The sequence below is a fragment of the Anser brachyrhynchus genome (assembly GCF_964034855.1).
Source record: "Anser brachyrhynchus genome assembly, chromosome: 2".
Classification (NCBI taxonomy): Eukaryota; Metazoa; Chordata; class Aves; order Anseriformes; family Anatidae; genus Anser; species Anser brachyrhynchus.
Window position 1 is genome coordinate 17730547 of NC_137695.1, and position 21429 is coordinate 17751975.

At 41.3% G+C, this 21429-nt stretch overlaps 1 protein-coding gene and 1 long non-coding RNA gene across 9 annotated transcripts in view; one reads left to right on the top strand and one right to left on the bottom strand.

The window, feature by feature from the left end:
- The window catches only part of MKX (mohawk homeobox), a 48641-nt gene extending 38211 nt beyond the window's left edge, over positions 1-10430 (top strand). For 6 of the 7 annotated variants that reach the window (XM_080583353.1, XM_080583347.1, XM_080583351.1 and 3 more), the window contains exons 6-7: positions 7622-7655; positions 7771-10430. In XM_080583353.1, coding sequence (XP_080439479.1) covers positions 7622-7655; positions 7771-7957 — 221 coding nt within the window. In that variant the 3' untranslated portion in view covers positions 7958-10430. The remainder of the gene's footprint in view (positions 1-7621; positions 7656-7770) is intronic. The other variant, XM_080583348.1, reaches the window with a different exon arrangement.
- A 131-nt stretch (positions 10431-10561) lies between these two features.
- LOC308191181 overlaps positions 10562-21429 on the bottom strand; it is a 45639-nt gene continuing 34771 nt past the window's right edge. The window contains exons 2-3 of one of the 2 annotated variants that reach the window (XR_013947773.1): positions 17395-19395; positions 10562-15998 (exon numbers count right to left, since the gene is read on the bottom strand). This is a non-coding gene — a long non-coding RNA (uncharacterized lncRNA). Of the gene's footprint in view, positions 19396-21429 lie in introns of both variants that reach the window. The other variant, XR_013947772.1, reaches the window with a different exon arrangement.

The window sequence follows — 21429 nt, forward strand, 5'->3', positions numbered from 1 at the left end:
CCTCCCCCTTCCTGCTGCCTAACTTGGTTCTCGCCATTAACCCACAATGGTTTGCAATAAGAGGGCCAACTACTTCATCCTTCCAGTCAGCACAGCACGTGCTGTAAATCCCTTTCCAAATAACACCAAAAAATGAAGCCTAAGTCAGATATTTGTTTATCCATTATGAAGTGCACACAGGAGACTATCACCAAGGTATCCGACAACATTACACAATTAATTACATGCCAACTCAATGAGGAAAGATTTGATTTCAGTCAGCTTTGCTGCAAACCTGAAAAGAACATAATACCATATAACCGTCAGTTCGTTAACAACTCGCCTCCAAAGCTACATGGCACAGACTCCCATTATAAGCTCTACTAAAGCCTGGCTGAAAAAACAAGTCTCACACAGTGCCCTGAATCTCAGTAAAGAGAACACACTGTCACTGGTCATGGGAAATTTAGAGCTGGCCATGACAGCCCAAACAATGAAGTGATTTACACCAGGTTTGTATCTAGTTTGCTAACTAATAAATTCTTACATGCAGGTGCATAGCCCAAGACTGTAAGACCATTTGCACCGAGCCTACTATTATGTGGTGTTTTCAGTGCACTTATTAATGCAAATGTTAATATAGACCTGCAAACTCAATTCTATTTTATAGTATATAAAATACACCTATCCTGGTCTCTGTGGGCATGTACACTCATTTCATAAAAATCACATGTATTAAAATGTAACTAGATGCTTACTCCCAATTCAGCAAGCTCCAGACTACACATGGAAAAATATGTCTTCAGGTTTTTAGGTATTCAGGGGGGAAAAAATGAGTGGTACCAGTCCCTCACAGTTAAACCCTATATCTGACATTCCTGTGCAAGAAGCAAATTTCAGAGAGAGATTTCACTGAAAAGCCTTGGTCTGGGGCATGATGGCAAAGGGAGATTTCCAACTTCATCAAGACCCAACCTATGGGTCTTAACAGAAGAGGTCAGACCAGGGCTCAAGGTGCTCCTGAGAAAAACCCATGGAGAACTCAGAAAAGCATTTGCTGTTACTCTGACTGTGAACAGAAGTTATCATTGTGCAGTTTGCTTATCTGAAAGGATGATGGCTGATGACAGGTCAGTCATTACAGTCTGACTGTGAAGCCAAAGAAGCGAAGTGTTGGGTTTGTGGGGTGACTTCACAGCAGGCTGCTCCACCACCTCCTTCTGGAAGAAGGAGCAAGCAGTGGTAAGTGAAAGTTTTGCTGAAAATGATCTTTCTCTAGAGCCTGGGCCTAGATCTTGTTCCTGCAAGTTTCTGACAACTTTCCTCCTCCTACCCAATAAAAGGACATGCTAATAAATCCTTGTCAGTGGAAATCCAGTATAACCCCCTAGATGGGACCTGCTGTGATGGGTCCCAGGCACACATGCAGGCTGTGGGCTGATGCTGCTTCAGCATGACTGCAACCTCAGGTCATCTGAAACGCAAACAGGGACTTTCTTCCCTCAGCCCAAGTGCTTGGCTGCATAGGTGCCCACAGCAGGCAGGAGCAGCCTCATGTGGGTCAACCCTGAATGGATTCCTCACAGAGGTGGCTCTGGCTCTGTGGAAGGTCAATTTGGGAAATGTTTTTGTAGGAGACTCCACAGCTTGGAGACTCTTCCAGCTTGAACTTTCCTGTCTGTGCTTCTCTAATTCATCCTTAATAGGTCCGGTGTTCACAGGGAAACCTGGGAGGACGGCATGAAAGGAAAAGGGTTTAAAGAGTTGCCCTGCCATTTGCTGGATCAGATGAGTCCTGTCTATGTCTAGAAAGCCTCTGAGCAGTATCTGCATTCAGAAGTTCCCTTGTCTGTTCATATCAGGCTCTCAAAATGGGAGCACTGCAAGTGCAAGCATGGGGAGGCCAACTCCTGCTTCCTCCAGTTCAATCTAGAGGAGCTGAGGCTTGCTGTGCTTGGGTTTCTCAGAAGGTGCTACAGTCTTTTACTGAGGCTGAATGACATTTCTCATAAGAGGAAAGGGCCTGGCCTGGAGCTCTGGGCTACAATTTCCCCTCTCCCGCCCTGCTGAGCAGCCTGTGCTAGGCCACTTTCCCTTCCAGATGTGGGAGAATGCTGGTGACGTTGTGTGATAAATCATTTACTTTGGGATCCTCTGTGAGGAAAAGAAGGTGGATCGATGTAGAAGAGCAGGGAAATATTAAGTACAGCTAACCCAATTTTGTTCTTGGAGAACCAGAGATCTGAAAGTCATATATGTCCTGAAATTGTGGTTTGGAAAATACTAGACAGTCAAGGGATGGTGTGTGTGTTGTGTGTGTGACCTACAGAAATACCTCATCTCACCACTAATTTACTCACATATGTAAACTTCATTTTTCATTCAGCAGCCCCATTTATTTCCTGTTACTCCCTCTTTTTCCTCCTCTTGCTTGTTTTGAAAATGCTGGTCAACACATGCTAAGCCAGAGTCTCCAAAACCAACAAGAGAAAGTTCAGAAGAGGCAGAGAGAAACAGCTGAATAACACTGCCAAGTTTTAAATGAAGATAAGTTATACAGGACCTTTTATTGAACCGACAAATATTTTAAAGTATTCACCATTTGGGGCCAGCAGTTCTTTTTTTCCCCTCTGTTTCAAGCTAGAATAGGTGGTGTGTAATTCATAAGGAATCTGTACATGTTTAAGTAGCATCAAGAAATATTACAGTCATGTGGGACCCACTTACAGCATCTTGATTTCCATGTCCTTTTTTTTTTTTTTTTCCCACTGGATAATATTTAGTGCCCTTTTCTCTCTGTCTCGTTCTCTCGTTCACACATTCTTTCCCCTCTTGGTTTCAAGCCATCTTTGCTTTGTCAGTGTTACCTGATAACACAAGGTAGAGGTTTAAACCAGTTGTTGCAGTTTGGTTTGAACTGTGTAGAAGTAACACTGAGTGGGAGAGTAACGTGGATGCTTCTTGGTCCTACATAAGTGGTCAGTCTTTCCTTCACTGTTCCCTGCAGGGCCTTTAGCTGAAGTTAGTTCATCACTACACACGTGATATTCTTAGATCAAAATTCCTAGATCAAAGGGATAAAATGTAACTGCAATTAACTTTATTTACTACATCCCTAGAGGCATCCAAGTATATGAAAGTTATGAGTCTGGGCTCAGAGAACTGTGAGGGTCTGAATTGTTCTGAAATACTTGAACATGCTGCAACACCATGTAGCCAGAGAGCCTTTGTATGCTGTAAATTGGAGTAGACACATGCGCTACAGTATTTATACACTGGCTTTCTTCTCTTGTACTGGGTACACTATTTAAAAGAGTACTGTGCATGTATGTAGCTGTAGATTTCCTTGTAAATTGTTTACATATTATTTTGATAAATAACAGTCAAATGTAATGGCAGCGTACTGGAGGAAAGTGATATTATTGTCCAGTTTGTGGAGAGCTTGCCTTCGAGAACACTGGAATTTATTTTCTTTGGGTGAGCCTTTCTGATAGCAGAAGAAAATAGAAAAGGTTTTAAATATAGGAGAAAACCTGGAGAAGTCTGCTCTTAAATGCTTTTGAAATGGTCAAAGTATTGCCTAGCTATGTTGTCTTTGGACTTCTGACACTCATTTCCATCTCTGCTAAAATGGGACTGCAAGCTACCTTGTAAGCGAGCTGTCAGGATCGGCTAGTGAATATTTATGAAGAAATTTTGTGGTGAAAACAAAGCAAAACAAAAAAATCCTATATATATGTGTGTGTGTGTGTGTGTGCTACATGTATTATTAATAATTAAGTGAGTCCTGAAAAATACCATACTGTATCACAAAGCTGGTATTGTCCAGTGACTACACTCTTGGCACTGCGTGCTATGGTAAACTGTATACTGAAAACTCCTACTAATGGAAAGGTATACAGGATTCCATTGGTAAGTGATTTATAGTGACTTCCTATTATAAACAAGAGGGAACAAATATCCTACCTCTTTGGTTTCTTTGGGCGGATGGTGAGAGCAGAATGAGACATTCCTGGCCAGGCAAAAGCTGAATCTCTGGATGCTTACAACTGGGAGCAGAATGAAACAGCAGAAAGAAACAGCAGAAAGTGAGGTATAAATGGCAATCCCCAATTATAGGTGGTTCTGTTTTCATAGTGCTTTAAAATTTCCATTTTTTAAAACGATTTCCACATTTTAAAGTGATTTCAGAATTTGCAACAACAACAGCAACACAAAAAAAATCTGATGTTTAATGTTAAATAGATTTCCTTTAAGGATCTCAATATATGCTAAAAGCCCCTTGCTTTCTGAGGCAGAACAAATCACCTTCATCAGCAGCTAATAGATTTGGGTTTCAGTTAATAAATATGTGATTGAGAAAACTGTAGGTTTTTTTTAGAAAGTTATTTTATTAAAGATAACCACAGTGTTTGGGGAGGGCAGCTATGGTGCATCCATTCTACCTTGTATAATAAACCATGCTGGGAATGCTGTTCTTTAGTTACGTTCATGTAGCAGTCTCACCATGCTGCTTATAAAGTTGAAATACACTGTGTGATTGCTTTACATATATGTAAATGTCAAGTTTTAATTACCAAAAGCTTCAATTCATAGCTGGGGATAGAGAAGGTAGATTGCAGAAGATGAAGACTAGGCCAAACATTGGGCAAGATTCACATCATTATTTAATTTGATAAAATTTTATCATCAACATTCTCTCTCTTGTCAGTGAAGAGCCAGATGTGGCTACAATTCTTCCAGGCTGAGCTAAGCAGTTCAGGCCATAGCTACACCACTGGTTTAATCTCCAGAGGAGAAGTGTGGTCCTCCTCTCATCTGGCTCACAGTATATGCACGTGGATGTTAATGTTGCCCAGTGTGAGGAAGTGGCCATGGAGGAGGGCTATGCTGTCTGGTTTTGCAGGAGAGCTCAGGGATGTTGGACTGAGGTGTTAGATAAGTGAGCTGAAACAACTTCCTGGAGGACATCTCTCTTATTTGTGATTGGAGTCCAGACAACTAGCCTAGGTACAGATATATACAGGTATATATATATAGAGAGAGATATATAGGTATAGATAGATAGATAGACAGACAGATAGATAGATAGATGACTTTTTGATGGCATGTTAATGGCAAGTGAGATGAAACCCACCACTGTCTCCTCCTTTTGAGTTGGATCAAGTTGGCTTGACCTGCAAGATATCAAGGAAGGCCTAGGAACATGTGTGATGGTCTTTTCCCTCTGAAATCAAAGGGACGTGGAGATCAGCGTTCCCTGCAGAACTGGTTGTTTGCCTTTCTCAGCATGGTTATCCCTGTCCACAAATGGTGGTAATACTTATTTCCTTCACCAAGGGCTGTTCAGACAGGTGTGGGCTCCTGGGACACTATGGCAGTGCCAATGAAGATATGCTGTTACAGGTTTGATATAGCTGAAAAGAATTTTTGGCAAGCAAAAGGGGGCCTGTGCATTTAAATGATGGATTTTCAGACTTCGTTGTACTAACATGCTTTTACAGCAGTTATTAGCAAGAGCTTTGCAAATTATCAGTGATGGTTTTATTGTAACCTAGTTTCAAATTTCTTTGACATAAATTATTTGTTTAAAAAACATAAAATCTGAATGGAATTAAAAAAAAAAAAAAAAAGAGAAAGAAAGAAAGAAAACATGTCCTCCAGCAAAATTAAAGAATGTGTAACTCTTTGCTCCTGGATTGTATTTTTTAGCTTTGGTACTGCTTTTTTATACTGTGGGCAAGTCGCTTTCTTTTAGAGCTGGCTAAACACCACTAAAAAATATTTGCAAATACTCCTTCAAATAAACGCTGGAATTGGAATGTGTGTCACCATTCACACCTACTTTCCTCAGAAGTTTGTACAAGCAATTTTTTTGTTCATAGGAAATATTTTCCAACAGCAAAAGAAGCTGACAGATGCTTGAGAGAGGTGTATTTATATCCAGGTTTGCTCTGGCAATAACATTCTCTATTACTTGCCATTTCCATTTCTATACCTACTGACCTATTCAGTCCTAAAGCTCCTCTTTAAAATTGTCTCTATTTAAAAAAAATAATGGAGCAGGGCCGAAAAACAGTTTCTAGCCAAGTACAGCATTAAGAAGGAGACTTTTGGTGTCATTCAGTACATCTCTGTAGATCAAATATTTCTTTTTTTCCCCTTCATTCTCTCCTCTGCCTAGGCTGAACTTCCCCCCCAAGCACTGAACCAGGGTAGCTCAAGAGATACTGACTTAAGATGTGCTGTTTTAGAACAAAATATAAACCTGAGGACTCGGTCATTCGTGGACATTTATAAAGCTGTTTTGCAAAAGCCTGGAGTCCTGTTAAATCAAACAGCTTGGCAAACATCTGACCTCTGAAACTGCAGATGGTCTGCCTGCATTTCTTCTGGTGAGCCTGCGGTCTGCGTTGCTCACCTGCAAGCACTGAGGAGCGCGGCTGTGCCGAGGTGTTTGGTTTGTTGGCTGCATGAGAAAATTGGCTGCTCTTGTGGGGTGCAGCCACTCGTAAAAGTAGGGCTAGCAACGGCTGCAATGTGCTTTGGGACCCACTCCACTGGAAGCTCTGTTTAAAGGACAGATCAGCTTTTAATTAATAATCTTGTTGAAATCAAGCAATAAGGCGAATTTCCAGTTGGGAATCTAGCCTCATGAAGTGGTGCATTACTTTATGAGATTTAGAGGCCCTTTTGGTCGTGTAGCCACCAGTGTTCATGCCAAAGCTGTTTCTTTTGTTTGACTCACTCTCCATAGGCATTGCAGTTAGGCATCGGCTTCTCGTTCCCCTATAATGCGTTTCTGTGTCAGGATAGCAGACCCACTGAATAAAGCTTACACATTTCGGCCCGGTAAATATTTCTGGCTTCTCTGCGATGCGAGGACTTAATGAATGAACAAATGTGACTCTTGATGGGAAAGTGTAGCTTATGCCTGTGATGCAATTTCTCCTTTGAAGGTTGTTAGCCACGTGTGCTTGTTACTTGTATCCCGCTCAGCCTGCCTTTGGGACTGAGCTGCAGCCTAGGCAAGGGTCGCCTTAAAAACCACACACATCATCTGTGTATGGGTAGAAGTCCTATTTTTAGTGCATACAAGAGGGCATTCACTAAAGGGCAATGAAACTGATTTTTATTTTTAGTTTTTGTAATTCCTTATGTCCCTGGGATTTATGGATGAAAAAATTTGCTCCATCACCCTGCAAAACTTAAGTGAACCTCCAAGACCAGCTTTATTCTCACTATTGCCAATATAACTAAAATACATTTTCCTGGACTGGGCTGGCACAAGGCAAGGTTCAGCACTGGTTCTACTGGTGTGGTGCTGGGAAGGATCAGTGAGGCTCTGCCTCACCAAAGTCTATTTTTATAAGGTCGTGTCACAGGAGCCTCCTCATGGTAGAAATTTCCCCAGAGTGGGGGTTTTTGACATGTGCTCTGCTCCAAGCTCAGCGTGGATTTCTCTAAAGAGAGTTTTTACTTGGGTGAAGTTGACCCTTTATGTGTGTTCAAACAAAGATTTTATTTGGTATCAATTTTGGAATTAACCTTGGGTTATTTTTCCATGTGACTATTTCATGAAATTGCATGTTTAAAAACTATTAGAAGAAAACAGACATCAATTTTTTTCTTCTGTTTTCAGAAACTTTGGAGAACGGACCAAATAAGTGTGAAAGGTGAGTAAGGAAATTTGCCATTTTCCAAAATTATTATTACAGTTTTATTAGCATCACATAGCCACTGTAGGTGTGTAAGCTATATGTGTAAATATTTGTTATTGCTTGAATCTAGCGCAGCTAACAGAAAAGGAACCAGCAAAGATGAAACATACTGGAAGGAGATCAACGCAGCCATGGCCCTAACGAATCTCGCCCAAGGGAAGGAAAAACTGCAGGGAACTACCAGCTGCATCATTCAGAAATCATCACATATATCAGAAGTAAAGACTGTCAAAGTGCCATTAGTTCAGCAGTTTTAAGAGATACGTCCTTTTTCTTTTTCCTGTCAAGCGGACATTTTCCTTACAGGATTAGTTTTCAGCAAAATCAGATTCACAGATATGAGGCAAATGTGGAAAATAGGCCCCCTTTTACAGTATGGTCAGTTAAAAAAAAATAACATTCCTTCTGACTCAGACATTTTCATTGTATTAAATGAAATGTTCAATTGCTTCTATAAAAGGCATGTAAATTATAAAAAAACCTGTTTTTATCAAAACATTAACTTATTTTATGTTAATCAAAGTGCGCATAAGATGTTTGCATTGCTATTACAGTAAGTGCCTTGCTTTCAAAAAATAAGCTATAACGTGGGCATAGTACAACAGTATTATGCCTCAAAATGACAATGCCATAATGCTTAAACTTTGTATATTATTCCAAGTGGGCTTAAGCAGCCTAGGGCTAAACACATTACTGCTGGAAGCCCTGGAGAATTGTGCTTATTAGACTTGAATGAATTGACAAGTCTTAATGAAATTGTTACATCATTTTCTCTCTCTCTTTTTTTAATCAACAGTGTTATAAAAATTGTACAGTATGTTTTGTCAAAGTGACAATGAGGTTGTTATGCATGTTTCTTACCTGTATATGCAGTATATTAAAAATACCAAAATCATTCCTTTGAAAAGTGCAATACTCTAGAACACACAAATTTAGGAAATAAGTTAATTGTTCAGATTATTTTGAACTTATACATACACTCCCAGACATGTTGCTTATTAAAGATATCTAGTTGAGGAGGTTCTAGCCAGACTAGCTGTAAATTCAAGTTGAATTTCTATTGTTTTAAAGCTTTGCTAGTGACTTACTGAAGTTTTTATACAAGTAAAAAAAATCAATCTCTTCTTGTACAAAACTGAATTTATAGTGCCGTTTATTATTTGCAGTAGAGCTCAAAAAAGTTTCCATGGTGGAAATTATTACTTCAATGTGTTTTAAATGTTTTATTTTGTAGGTACTGCATACATGAAAACAGTTGGTTGACAGTTCACATTTCAGTGAGAAAAAGCTATAGTATAAACTATCAAAGCCCAAACTAGAAACATAAATGGGACTTGAAGCATTGAAAAATCCCAGCATTTAATGTGAGAGGGTTTTAAGTAGATACTAAAATGTATTAAATGTCATGTCTGTAAACTTGACTGCTGTTGAGCATAATAACTAGCATAAAACCAGGTTTATGTTTAAGGGTTTTCTAGGGTGTACAAGTTATTCTTAAGTCATATAACAATAGTCTAATAAGGTTTACATTGCTTGAGTGGAATTTACATGAAAGCAATTTACAGTGGCAAAGCCAAATATGATTTATACTGAAACAGTTACAGAAAACTGGAAAAGAGATGATTGTTGCTAAGATCTGGATTTTTTTTTCCTGTGGGTATCCTGTCAGGTGTTTTCCTACTTATCCCTCTCCCCTTTTCTCTTTTTGGTGAGCCATCAATGAACAAGAAAAGACTTCAGTCCTGCTCCCACTGAGCATAATGGCCAAATTCCCACTTCAGTGGAAGCAGGACTGTGCTAACGACAAAACTAACTTGCAAGTATAGACTGTTCCAGTTGCACTAAAATAATCAAGATACATTGCAAATATCAGCCTTGGTGTGACTTCTTAGAAAACTTCTTGATGTAACATAACGTTGTTGGGTTTATTTAGTGTACAATGAAAATGATTTGATATGAAAATATTTTGTACATATATATTTTTACTTTGTTTTCTAAATTGCTGATTTGCATTGACTTAAAGTGCCAAGCAAGAAATGTATGTCATGACTGTATGAACAGTTGAAGTATGTTTTACTGACTTGCATCATTATGTGTCTAAGATACCATGCATTAATTTTTGATACTTTACTGGATTTTGACATAATAATGTGAGTTTATAACTAATAGCAGAGAGTTAATACTTCACTTTTGTTCATACTATTATAAGTTATTCTGGTATTAAATATTTTATGACAATAAATTGATGGTTTTGACAAACTTTTCTGTTAGGAATACTCACAGTGTTTTTGTCTGCATAAATGACAACAAAATTTGTTATGTAAAAAAGGTACCTATGGTGACTTCTCTGGAGTAAAACTGGAGAAGACAAGACATAGTATAAACAACTTGTTCATGGTTCTTTTTTTAAGTGATCAAAGCACAAAGAATAATCTGTAAAACACATCAAGTGGGTTTTAAATTTAAGAATACTTGGCATAATTTCTTGTTATCATTTCCTTTAATTTATTTTTTTCTACTGCTGCTTTAGAGTTTTCTGAAAACACAGATTCTAATGAATTACTTGTGTGTCTTTTTTTAAATAACAAGAATCACGATCAGTGCTGAGCCAACAGCTAATGAAGACTCAATAATTATTTATGATATTGGAAAAACAAACATTATTACTATTGCTCTTCTTTGTTTCAACATATGTAACCATTTTAGTAAAATAAATAACTGCAAACAACATCTTGCTGGTTTGAATTAAATATTCATTTATCTGTCCTTAGTCATTTGCATTTCTGGCTTCCTGTTATAGGCAGGATTACTCTATAACAGAACATAAGCATGTGATAGGCAAATTCAAAACAGGAGTGTTAGCCTTTTAGTACATCTTGACGGGCACAGTTATGTGAAGTACGTTCCTGATGAAAATGGCCAACAAGTTTAGGCTAATGACTGCTAATGACAACATGGAATGATGCTGATAAATCCTCCACATCTGAGGAGTGCAGAGGGAAACCACAGCTAAACACTGTCCTGAGTCATTGGAGAAGGTTCACAAGTATAGAAAGGCCTTGGTCATTCAGGGTATTTTCTGAATGTGGGCTACCTTTGTCTACAGTACCATGCATGGATACGCTGTGGCTGTGGGGCCTTAATGACAAAGGAGGTGCAATTCAGCCCATCTAGAAGTTCACTGCTCACAGTAATGAGAGCCCAGTGCAACCAGCCTCCTAAATTTTGTGCCTCAACAAAGTTGCTCCAGTTACATGGGAAGGGTAATAAATAAGGTTTTTGTTGGCAAGTGGCACTTTAAGGTTTTATGTCCTACTTACCTCTGATACTTGTATGCCACCATAACTTCTGTGGCCATCCAACATGACAGTGGAGATTCCGATATTCAGTTGACATGTGAGTTCCTGAGGGGATATGTACAGCCTGACTTTTGCTGTTGGGAACACACAGAAACTCCCACATCATAATGGTGCTGAGCTTCTTGGCATCTACTTTGTGTCCAAGTCTGACATGAAGAAACCGAGTCATTCTGTTCCTGCCTATTCTGTCACATCATTTGCAAGATCAGAGCACTCCTGGCCAGGGCATTCTCAATAAAGCACTGAAAGTAAGGGGAGCTCCAATTCTGCCAAGTTGCTCAGCAGGTAGCATATACAATGGGATCAGTACAACAGTTTTCTCTTCCAGCATCATACAAAGGCTACAACCTCTAAGCTATAGTTCTCACTTTGTAGCCTCGTGGTGAAGCAGTTCCACCAGGGATACTGAGAGCAAGTCCCAAGACAACACACAGGCCATTGAGAGGACATCTGATAATTTGGTGTCTTGGATTTAAATTCTAACTGGGAGTTTGGTAAAGGACAGTACCTGGACTTGGATGCCCACATGTCACATGCATGAAATCACTGCACTGTTGGGTTAGAAGGAAAAGATGTGAAAGAGAAGTTGATAGCACCACTGTATAGTGCAAAGAAGTATGTACTTAACTTAGGTACAGACAAGGCTATATGGGCTTAAACCTGTTTCTTCATTACCATTTCACTCAGGTAATTTTTCATTATGTGCCCTGGTATTTTATCCACCTGAACTACCCATCAGAGGAGATACACAACATGAAGCATGAGATGCTATTCCAGGAAGCGGCCTTGATTTAAAAAATGGGTGGGATCACTGATAATCATGAGCATCTGGAACTCACCAGAGCTTCACACGTCTTATTCACAACTTCCACATTCAAAAGAGCACTGAGGACCTCAGGGCAGCTCTGGCAACGCCAAGATCCCAGTACTGCCAGGAGAGAGCAGCAGCTGCAATAGCAAAGCTTTTACTGCCCCAGATGCACACTTGCAATGTAGGAAAGGGAAGGGTGCAGCTGTCTTCTAGCACAGCCAACTTCTTCACACACATTAGCATTTTTTGCTGTGAAATCTCAACATTTTGCTATGAAGCCCTTCATCTCAAGGTGCCCTTCATCCAGTCCTTAGTGCAACTATGCTTTCTTAAACCCTGGACTCCTACTAGAAGAAAAATGGAGCCTGCACTCAGCATGGACTGAGGATACCAGACTCCCTAGTACTCCAGAAAGCTCTGAAGTCCAGAGGGGACCAATTCAGTGGTCACAGCACTAGTTTCAATCATGGCAGATCCCAGTTTTGTTCCTGTTTTACTGTGAACAATCTGTGAGACTCTTGGAGAATCAGAAAGAACCTCGAAGGGAATCAGGCTCCTAACCTAACAAACACAACCATTTCTGAAGATCTGTGGGCCAAGGCATGTTTCCAGTGTCAATTGCAGATTCTCACATGCCTGCTCTGAGCTACCTGGGTAGAAATGTGTTCTAGTTCAGAAACTGGCTAACTACCTTAGTATGGCATCAAGCCTGCACTGCTACACCAAGGTCCTTAGCGGAGCATGGACTGGAATCAGCACAGTATGGTATGTCTGTACAGCTTTTGAACCATTGCTTGCTCTATGCCTGCACTTGTCCACAGCACTCTCCTCAAATTTCTGTGTTCTTTGGTTTAGCATTTGAGCGGTCAGTACCACAGCTCTGCATGGCTGAGCTGTTGTATGTAGAAGGGCATTTCCTGTTGGAAGCTGCTCTGGTGAAAATACCCACCTAGAGTAGCTAGCTAGGGCAGGAAAGTGAAATAAAGCCTGATGCAAAGGGCTGAATTGCCTGAGAGTACTGTTTTGACACTGCAAGAGTCAAGAGGAGTCCAGCCTGGATGTGAGTTCATGTTGTCCGAGCTGGTTTGCCAGTATCTGGGTGTACTTGGTCTGTTAGTAACAGAACTGGGACTCAAACCTGTGGCTTTCACATTGCTGAGTTGCTGAGCCAGTGTTTAGGTTTGGGCCCCCATCTTGAAACTCCTCTTGTTTAACAAGAAGGGAGGGGGCTGGCTAAAATACAAGTACTTTGTGAAAAAAAATAAATGTGGAAAAGAGACATGAATGCCTAATGCAACAGAAAAAAAAATCCCAAACCTCCTTAATGTTGCTGTTATGTCAGCTTGGGTTATTGGCAGTGGAAGTGGTTATTGGCAGCGGAAGTTAGACCTGGCTCGAGGCTAATATAACTCGCGCACCTGACTTTTTAAAAGGAGCTGAGATCTGGTTTCTTTATGGATGGGCTTTTTTTCATTTGTGGTGTTGGTCCCTTCTTCAGGTTTCCTTAACCTTCCTTTCAGCCTGTTTTGGACTTGGTTCTCCTTCTATCTTTCTTCCTGTCTGAGAAGTCTCCTGTTACATGCAGACAGCAGTGGGATCCTTCATGCCAAAGATCATACTTCTGTCTGGCTTTGCAGTTTCTAGTCCCACATAGGTGAAGGATGCATGAATCAACAAACTGGTGTTCAGTGGCAAAGTCTGATATCTCCCTTCTCCTAGCCCAGGGTCAGTGAACATATGAAGTCTCAGGAGTGTGCTGTAGAGGCTCTTCAACCAACAAGCTCTACCATCTATCACTTCATTCCTAACTACTACTGCTTTTGGCTATCTTAACTCCCAAAAGGACTGTCAATTTAACCATAACTACCTAGGAACTGCCAAGTCTCATTTTATGAGCTGCTGTTGAGAGTTTAGCTATTTAAGGCTGATTTTAAACAATTTTTATTGGTACTTCGTGGCATGTGCCTGATTTACAGTGCTGTAAATAACCACAAATTAGGGACATTTCTTTCTTTACGGTAAACATGCATTATCTCGGGTGTAAGAAAGATACCACGTTGGTGACTACAGGACTACACGCCCCGTTCTGCTGCAGGCTTCCTGTGTGAGTCCTGGCAAGCCTCATCCAGGGTTTGTTCCATGTGGAGGGGCTGACACTTTCCCTTGGGGATGCTCTAAACACTGTGGAATGCCAGGGGGTGGTAGGATGTGGATTGCACCTACAAGATGTTCTTCACTGCTCACTCTGCTGCTATGAGGCTCTGCAAGTAGGAGAGGGCAGTGCTGTTTTGTACGTGGCACACTCAGTTTGGTGCAGTTAAGGAACTGTAGGTATCTGGTGCTACCAATATTGAAAGTTGTACCTCGGACACATGTCCCAGAGCAGGCACACCTTCTGCAGCATTTCCTTCTCTTCACTGACTGCAGCAGGCGAATAAGCTACTAGCTGAGACCAGATGCCCAAATCAGGCACAGCTAAAGTCAGGAGAAACGAGAAACAGGACATTATGTCCTACACCATGAAGCAACCAGCTGCACTCAGGCCAGCACTATCTACCTTTCTCTGCAACATCAACTGAGGAGCACACTGACGCACCTGAAAAACCTCATCCAATGAAGGGGAAAATGTCTCTTTCCAGCTGAAAAAAAAAAAAAAAAAAAAAGCCTTTTGCTATTCAGGACTTTGTGGACGTAGTTTGGGTGTAAAATGAGATGTTTCACTCAGAAGCATCCCTGTGACTTGACGATGTTCAGCAAAGCTGTCTCATCTTTCTCATGGTGTTCTTTCTCACTTCTTTCTTCATGGTCATCTTTCTCATTTCTCATCTCATTCAACTGGTGTGAGGATGGTAATCTTCACTCTAAAGAGTTTTATGTTCCTTTTTCACACCCTTTTAAGAAATTGTCAGCCAGATCTGAGACCCATGGTCTAAGCTCATTACATTGAGAAGAAATGCATAAGTCATGCGGCAAAAGACAACTCCACTCTGTGCTGGCTTCGTGGGAGAGGACAGCAGAGCTATAGACACCATGCTGGGGCCTTCACTGCCCCCACTACACTGCACAGATGGGTTCCCCTTCAACAGTACTTTTTCCATTCATGTTTGGTAAGTTCACATGCAGAGATAAATGGAGCTAGCCTTCTATTCAGAGGAAGGCATGGAGAGGGGTATATCACTGATCTGGACAGCTAAATGCTTCGGGCAGCAGTTAAAATAGGAATCTAGCTTTGTGGATCTTGTGAAATGGCCACAAAATATGTGGCCATTAAAAATTTCAAATACTCAACAGCAGCTAGTGTAGCCATCAAAAGTGGTCAGCATCATTTTCAGCTTTGCAAATTAGATGCCAGGTCATCAAAATTTATTTATTTATTTATTTATTTATTTATTTATTTATTTATTTATTGTGGAACAGAACTACTTCATTTAATTTCTTTGAATTTCTTTTAAGAAAGCTTGGCGATGATCAAAGCCCCAAATTTCTTTCTTTCTTTCTTTCTTTTTAAGAAAAAAATCTAGTTTTCTGTTTGTTTTTTTCTTGAAATGTAACATAATTATAGTAAGAAAGGTTGAAATCAAAGACAAATAGAAATCACTGAAACCTATCAAAATATTGAGGTTACCATATTATGTTTACTGAGTTTTTAAGAGTGTTTTTTTGGTTCTTCATATTTATTTGTTTATACGTTTACACTTTCCAACACAGTTTAAAACAAGAAAGTTTTGACATCTCAAAAATTTCCACGGGATAGAAAAATAAAGCCCCCCAGAGTGGCATGGAAGGGCTTTTAATGCTCAGTGTTCAGAAAATATGAGCAGTTTTACATGGCGATCTGTGGATATCAGAGTCTACTTTTAGGTACTGTTTTGAGAATACTAGTTTTGGTGCTGAATCATTTCAGCAAGCACAATGCTGCTTTTGCTGAAGGACACGCTTGTGTCTGTGTCTTTCTGCCTTTAGAAAAATACTACTTTAGGGAAACCATGGACTTTTCCTGCTGTTTGGGCTAATTAAGAGAATTTGCTGTGACCAGAAAATGAAGACAGCAGGTAGGGACAGCATTTACTAGTACTCCTCATCCTTGAACAAGAGGTATCTGGTGTAGTGATGGACGCATGTTCATGCCTGTTGATTGCAAATAATAAAGAAAGTAAGAGAAAGCAGAGGTGTCCTACTAAAGTTGATATCCCCATCTCTAAGAAAGAGAATGTAACAGCAATAATAACCGCATTTCTCAGCTGGCATTGAACATTGTAAAGGTAACCACAAAACTCAAAGTTGTCTAAGGTTCACCACAACATTTCACTAGCAGTGAAATGTAAAAATGCGGAAACAAAACAAAACATACAAAAAAAAAAAAAACCAGCAGTGACTCTCCACATTTCAAGATGTACAGCAAACAAAATCTCAGCCTTTTCCAGTCCCTCATGCCCCTGACTACATTTCTGAAGCCGTTGTCTGATGAACAGGACACCTGTAGTTGGCCAGCAGAAGGTTCTTCTTGAGAGCAGCCTGCCCAGACTGGCACTACCATGTGATGCCCAGGGCCGAATCGGACGGGATTCCAACTGGAAAGTGGTGCTTTTGTCACTTTGAAGTGTGAAGTGTTATACAGTTATAAGTTGTATTTACTCACCCTCCCTCACCTTCTTAATAAAAGCTTTCCTTTGATCTAGGATCTTTGATCCTAGAAAAACACATTTCTGTAACTGCTATCTCAAACAAGGCTATTTGCAATAAAAGTGTTTACTATGCAAACAACTATAAATACTTCTTTATGTAGTGCAGTTGATATTAAGCATCTTCTAAGAAGCATCAATCAGATTTCCTTTCAGGAACAAAAATACAAAAATGTTGCAAACTTTTTAAATTTCTTAACGGGCAGCTGAGGTGGGAACTCTATACCCAATTTATTAGATGAAATACTCCCTGTATCTCTTTCACAAGGACATGTACCAGCATGAGAGTGGGATTTGGTGGAGCCTGGATTTACAATTGGAAATTAAATACAGGCATGTGGAAACATTACTATGTAAACTAATACTTAGCTACTTCTTGCTCCATTCCCTCAACAGCAACAAAATGGTAGCACGGAAACCAAACGCCAAGTGTAATTTTTTTAAACCTGTTCTGTGAGAATTAAAAGAAATACAGTCCTATGTAGAATGGGGAGGCCTTGTTACTTTTTTGTCTGTGAAGTGTTAAATGTCACAGCCCCTGGGCTGAATTCTTTTATCAAAACCAAAGAAGCTTTGATATCTTTAGTTTGCTCTGCTGGCTCCCATTGCTCAGGTAGGTCACGTATTTCAGAGAGGCTGTAGTTCAGGGACATGCAGAGCCACGAGGCCCTGGGTGCTGGTGATTCAGCATCGCTCTAGCCTGAGGCACTGCTACACCAACCCAGACAGGAGGGCAAAGTGCTCTAAGATGCAGCCAAGTTCCCTTCATCTGTGTTTCACCTACTTCTTCAGTCCCTGAAGATCAACCAGGAAACCACCAGAAAAAAATCCTTAAGGCTCACCTGCACCCAGGATCTGCTCACACCTCCTCTGCAATGCAGTTACCGACAGCCTCTCTCAATTCTATAGGTCATGTAGGCAGACCCATTTTAGAGAGCAGCTGCACTGTACAAAAGTGCCCACTGCCTCTCCAAAACATGTTCTGTCAATCTGCATATGGAACAAACTGGGGAAGTCCAGACAGTTGGCTGCTGTCTCAAGGAACTGCAGGAACATCCAGCCAAGTGGTGCGTAAGCACCTAGAGGACAGCAAAGTGGTAAAAATAACAGTCAGCATGGGCTTCTCATAAGCAAATCACATCAAACCATTTTAATATCCTCCTTTGTCAAACTATGTGGATGGAAGAGTCACAGTAGACCAAACAACCACCCTGACTCTAGCTGGCTTTTGGCACTGTCTTACGTGATATTTTCATAAATAAGCGGAGGAAATATCATGCAGCTGATATTACCATTGTGAGTGTATAAAACAAGTTGAAAACTCAGAGAGGTTATTAGGAATTCACGGTCAAGATGAATATGAAGTATACAAAAATGAAAATGAAGTATAGATCAATGAATGTATAGAATGAAGTATATGAATCAATAAATGATCAATGAATGATCAATGAATGTATAGAATGAAGTATAGATCAATGAAATGAAAATGAAGTATAGATCAAGGACTTCCACAGAGGTCTGTCCTTGATTGGTTTTGTTCTATATTTTCAATGGTAGCTTGGCTAGTGGAATAAAGCAGAGGTTCCTCAGCCGCAGGTGTGGTGCCCCTGATGGGCATCTAAACTCCACCGCACAGCTCTCTTGCTTGCTTGCTTTGAAGGAAAAGAGGAAGAAAATGCAATGAAAAATTGGCATTGTCTCAAGGGTTGAGATAAGGACAGGGAGATCACTCACCAAGTATCATCACGGGCAAAACAGACTCAAAGTAGGGAGATTAATATATATATTTTTGCCTATTAATAACAGATGAGAACAGTGAGAAACTAAAAACAAACTAAAAGACCCTTCTCTCCATCCATCCACTTCTCCCTCTTCCCACTGAGTGGTACAGGGGAACAGGGAATGGGGGCTGCGGTCAGTCCCTGACACTTCACTTCTGCTGCTCCTTCACAGTCCCTGCTCCCCATGGGGTCCCTCCCACGGGATGCCGTCCTTCCCGAACTGAGCCTGCGGGGGCTGCCCACAGGCAGCAGCTCTTCAAGAACCGCTCCCACACGGCTCCGTACCACGGGGTCCATCCCCCAGGAGCAAACTGCTCCAGCACGGGTCCCCCAGGGGCGGCAGCTCCCCCCAGGCCCCCTGCTCCTGCGTGGGCTCCTCTCCACGGGCTGCAGCTCCGGCCCGGGGCCTGCTCCTGCGGGGGCTCTCCATGGGCCGCAGCCTCCTCCAGGCCACATCCACCTGCTCCACCGGGGGCTCCTCCACGGGCTGCAGCGTGGAGATCTGCTCCGTGTGGGACCCGTGGGCTGCAGGGGGACAGCCTGCTCCACCAGGGGCCTCTCCCCAGGCCGCAGGGGAACTGCTGCTGCGTGCCTGGAGCACCTCCTGCCCTCCTGCTGCACTGACCGTGGGGGCTGCAGGGCTGGTCCTCACTCCTCGCCCATGGCTCACTCTGGCCAGCAGCAGGCCCCTTTTGGAGCCTCCTGTAGCAGGCACTGATCTAACATGGGGCAGCCGCTAGGCTCTGCTCACTGAGGCCACCCCTGCAGCCCTCCACTAGCAAAACTTTGCCATGTAAACCCAATACAGCAGGATATATGCTATTAGTTTTATAAAACCAGTTCATAGGGGGCATATAGCCCTGCTAGGACTGCTAGCTGCTGCTGCTGCCAGGGCATGCGCCGTCTGCCACTGCTTTTTGTCATGGTGGTTAAGTAGAGCTGATCAAGTAGAGCTGTTGCATTGCAGAATATTGTTACATTTTTGTTCTCAGCTTGGTGTTTCTTGCAAGTACATCAGAGGTCAGGGTTATCAAAATCATCATGACATAATGAAGGTGTAGCCTGAAAAATAACAGAATTAATCAACAGTATTGGAAGGGCCTATGGAAAATATTGATGAACTGCACAGAGCAGTGTTTTTCAGGAGAAATTACAGCTGATCACAAATTGAACATGATGCAAAACCAACCTGTTGTTACACAAAAAAAAAAAAAAAAAAAAAAGGTCACACTGGGTTGCACTGTTTAGATGTATTAGACATGTAAGTTAATTCCTCTGTTCTGCTGAGTTCTTTTGAGGTTGAACTGAACCATGAGTGTTCAGCATTGCACTTAAAGGAGATATGAACCAACTGGAGGGGCCCACACTCATGAGATGAAGAATAAACATGATCTGGGAGGGAAAACTGGTTGATCTTGGGTTATTAAGTATAAGGGAGATAACAATCTTCAAATGTATGTGGCCAGCAGAAATATGAAGGGGATAATCTGTTCTTTGAACTACATTACAGCTGAGTGATAATGGGCTTTAATTGCAGCAAAGGAGACAGTAGGTAAGTTACTGGGTAGGACATGCCAACAGAAGAAGAGGGATTAGATGGAGAAGCACTGGAATACATTGCCTGCGTGGGTGGTAGACTTTCCATCACTGAAGATTTTTTTAAGAACAAGTTAGAGACATATTAATCAGGAGTTAAATAGGTGTAATTGATCCTACTTTGGGGCAGGTTGGCCTCTTGAGGTCGTCTCCCCACCCTTATTTTCCATTTCAGCAGTCTGCCTTATAAACATGGCATGGAAGTCTGTTGCTCAATAGATGGTTAAAAGAGTGAATAGCAGCTGGTTTATTCCTCTGTTTTTAGGAGGTATGTTTACATTCCAGGCGTAAAAGTGGAGGGGAAGGACAGCGAGTTCTGATCCCACCAGCCAGCCAGCAGAGGAGACCGGGCAGCCATCCATCGGAGGCTGTTTAACTTTCCCAGCCTTTCAGAGCCTAACATAAAGGACAAAGGTGGCTCCCAGATGGAAGACAACAGACTTGAAAAACATGGAAGCTGACAGAGAGGGACGTGCATTTAACATGAAAGTTAAAATTGCCAGAAGAAAGCTAGGAAATTTCCAGTTAGGTGCAATGGAATGACTCCTGAAGGATCTCTGAGCTCTGTAAGTGTTTTTGGCCTCCATAGAAAATACTTGGGCAGAAACCCTCCAGAAGGTATGTTTGTTTTGAGCAGAATCTGGAGTTCTTGCACTTAGCTTTCTGAAGGCTGTGTTGCAGTATTAGCCTATATTCTCCCTATTCAGTGTCATGGGAGACTGAACGTTTTCACTGTGTTCTGGAGTCTAACACAGGCAGGCAGACCACAAAGAAAAACACAGGAATAGATCCTATAAGCTGCTTCAAATAACACTTGCTCCAGAGCCTCTGGTGATTGCTGAGAAATTCTAGTTTCACAAAAGACGCCAACAGGGGAAGAAATTATTTCACAGTTTGCCTCGAGCTTCAAAAGGGGTTGCTGAACATGGTAACCGACACCCTTTTTGACAGGCTGGTTTGCGGTCAATGCCGCTAACTAACAAGAAAACAAATGCCTGTAGTCCAAGTCGGCAATCGAACTGCACACCACAAAGCCAAGGAAACTGCTGTGGGAGAATCCCCAGAGCCACTGCACGAAAGCACGCTGGCTGACAGGATATTTAAAAAACATCAGGAATGTTCCTCATGTGACAAGATGGATCATTCAGAAGTAAGATTCTGTTGGGTATGAAAAGACTTGGTATATTAACTCAAAGGGACACTTTGAATATGTTCCTAGGTATGAGCAGCTTACTGCAGAAAGAAATGAGTGGATAGGGAAATGGGGAGGCGGGAGTAGGAGGCAAAGTCAAACTGTGTACAAAGATGGAGATTGAGCCAGAAATAGAAAGAGGGAAGTAAAATCAGAGTCTAAGAGTCTTGCATATATTCATTATGATAAGACTTTTTTTTCCAAGCACAGGCAATTCCATTATCCAAAGAGATACACAATCACTTTTGATACAAAAGAGACAAGAATTTTATTACCATTGTATCAGATCCAGTGACTAGAGCAAATAC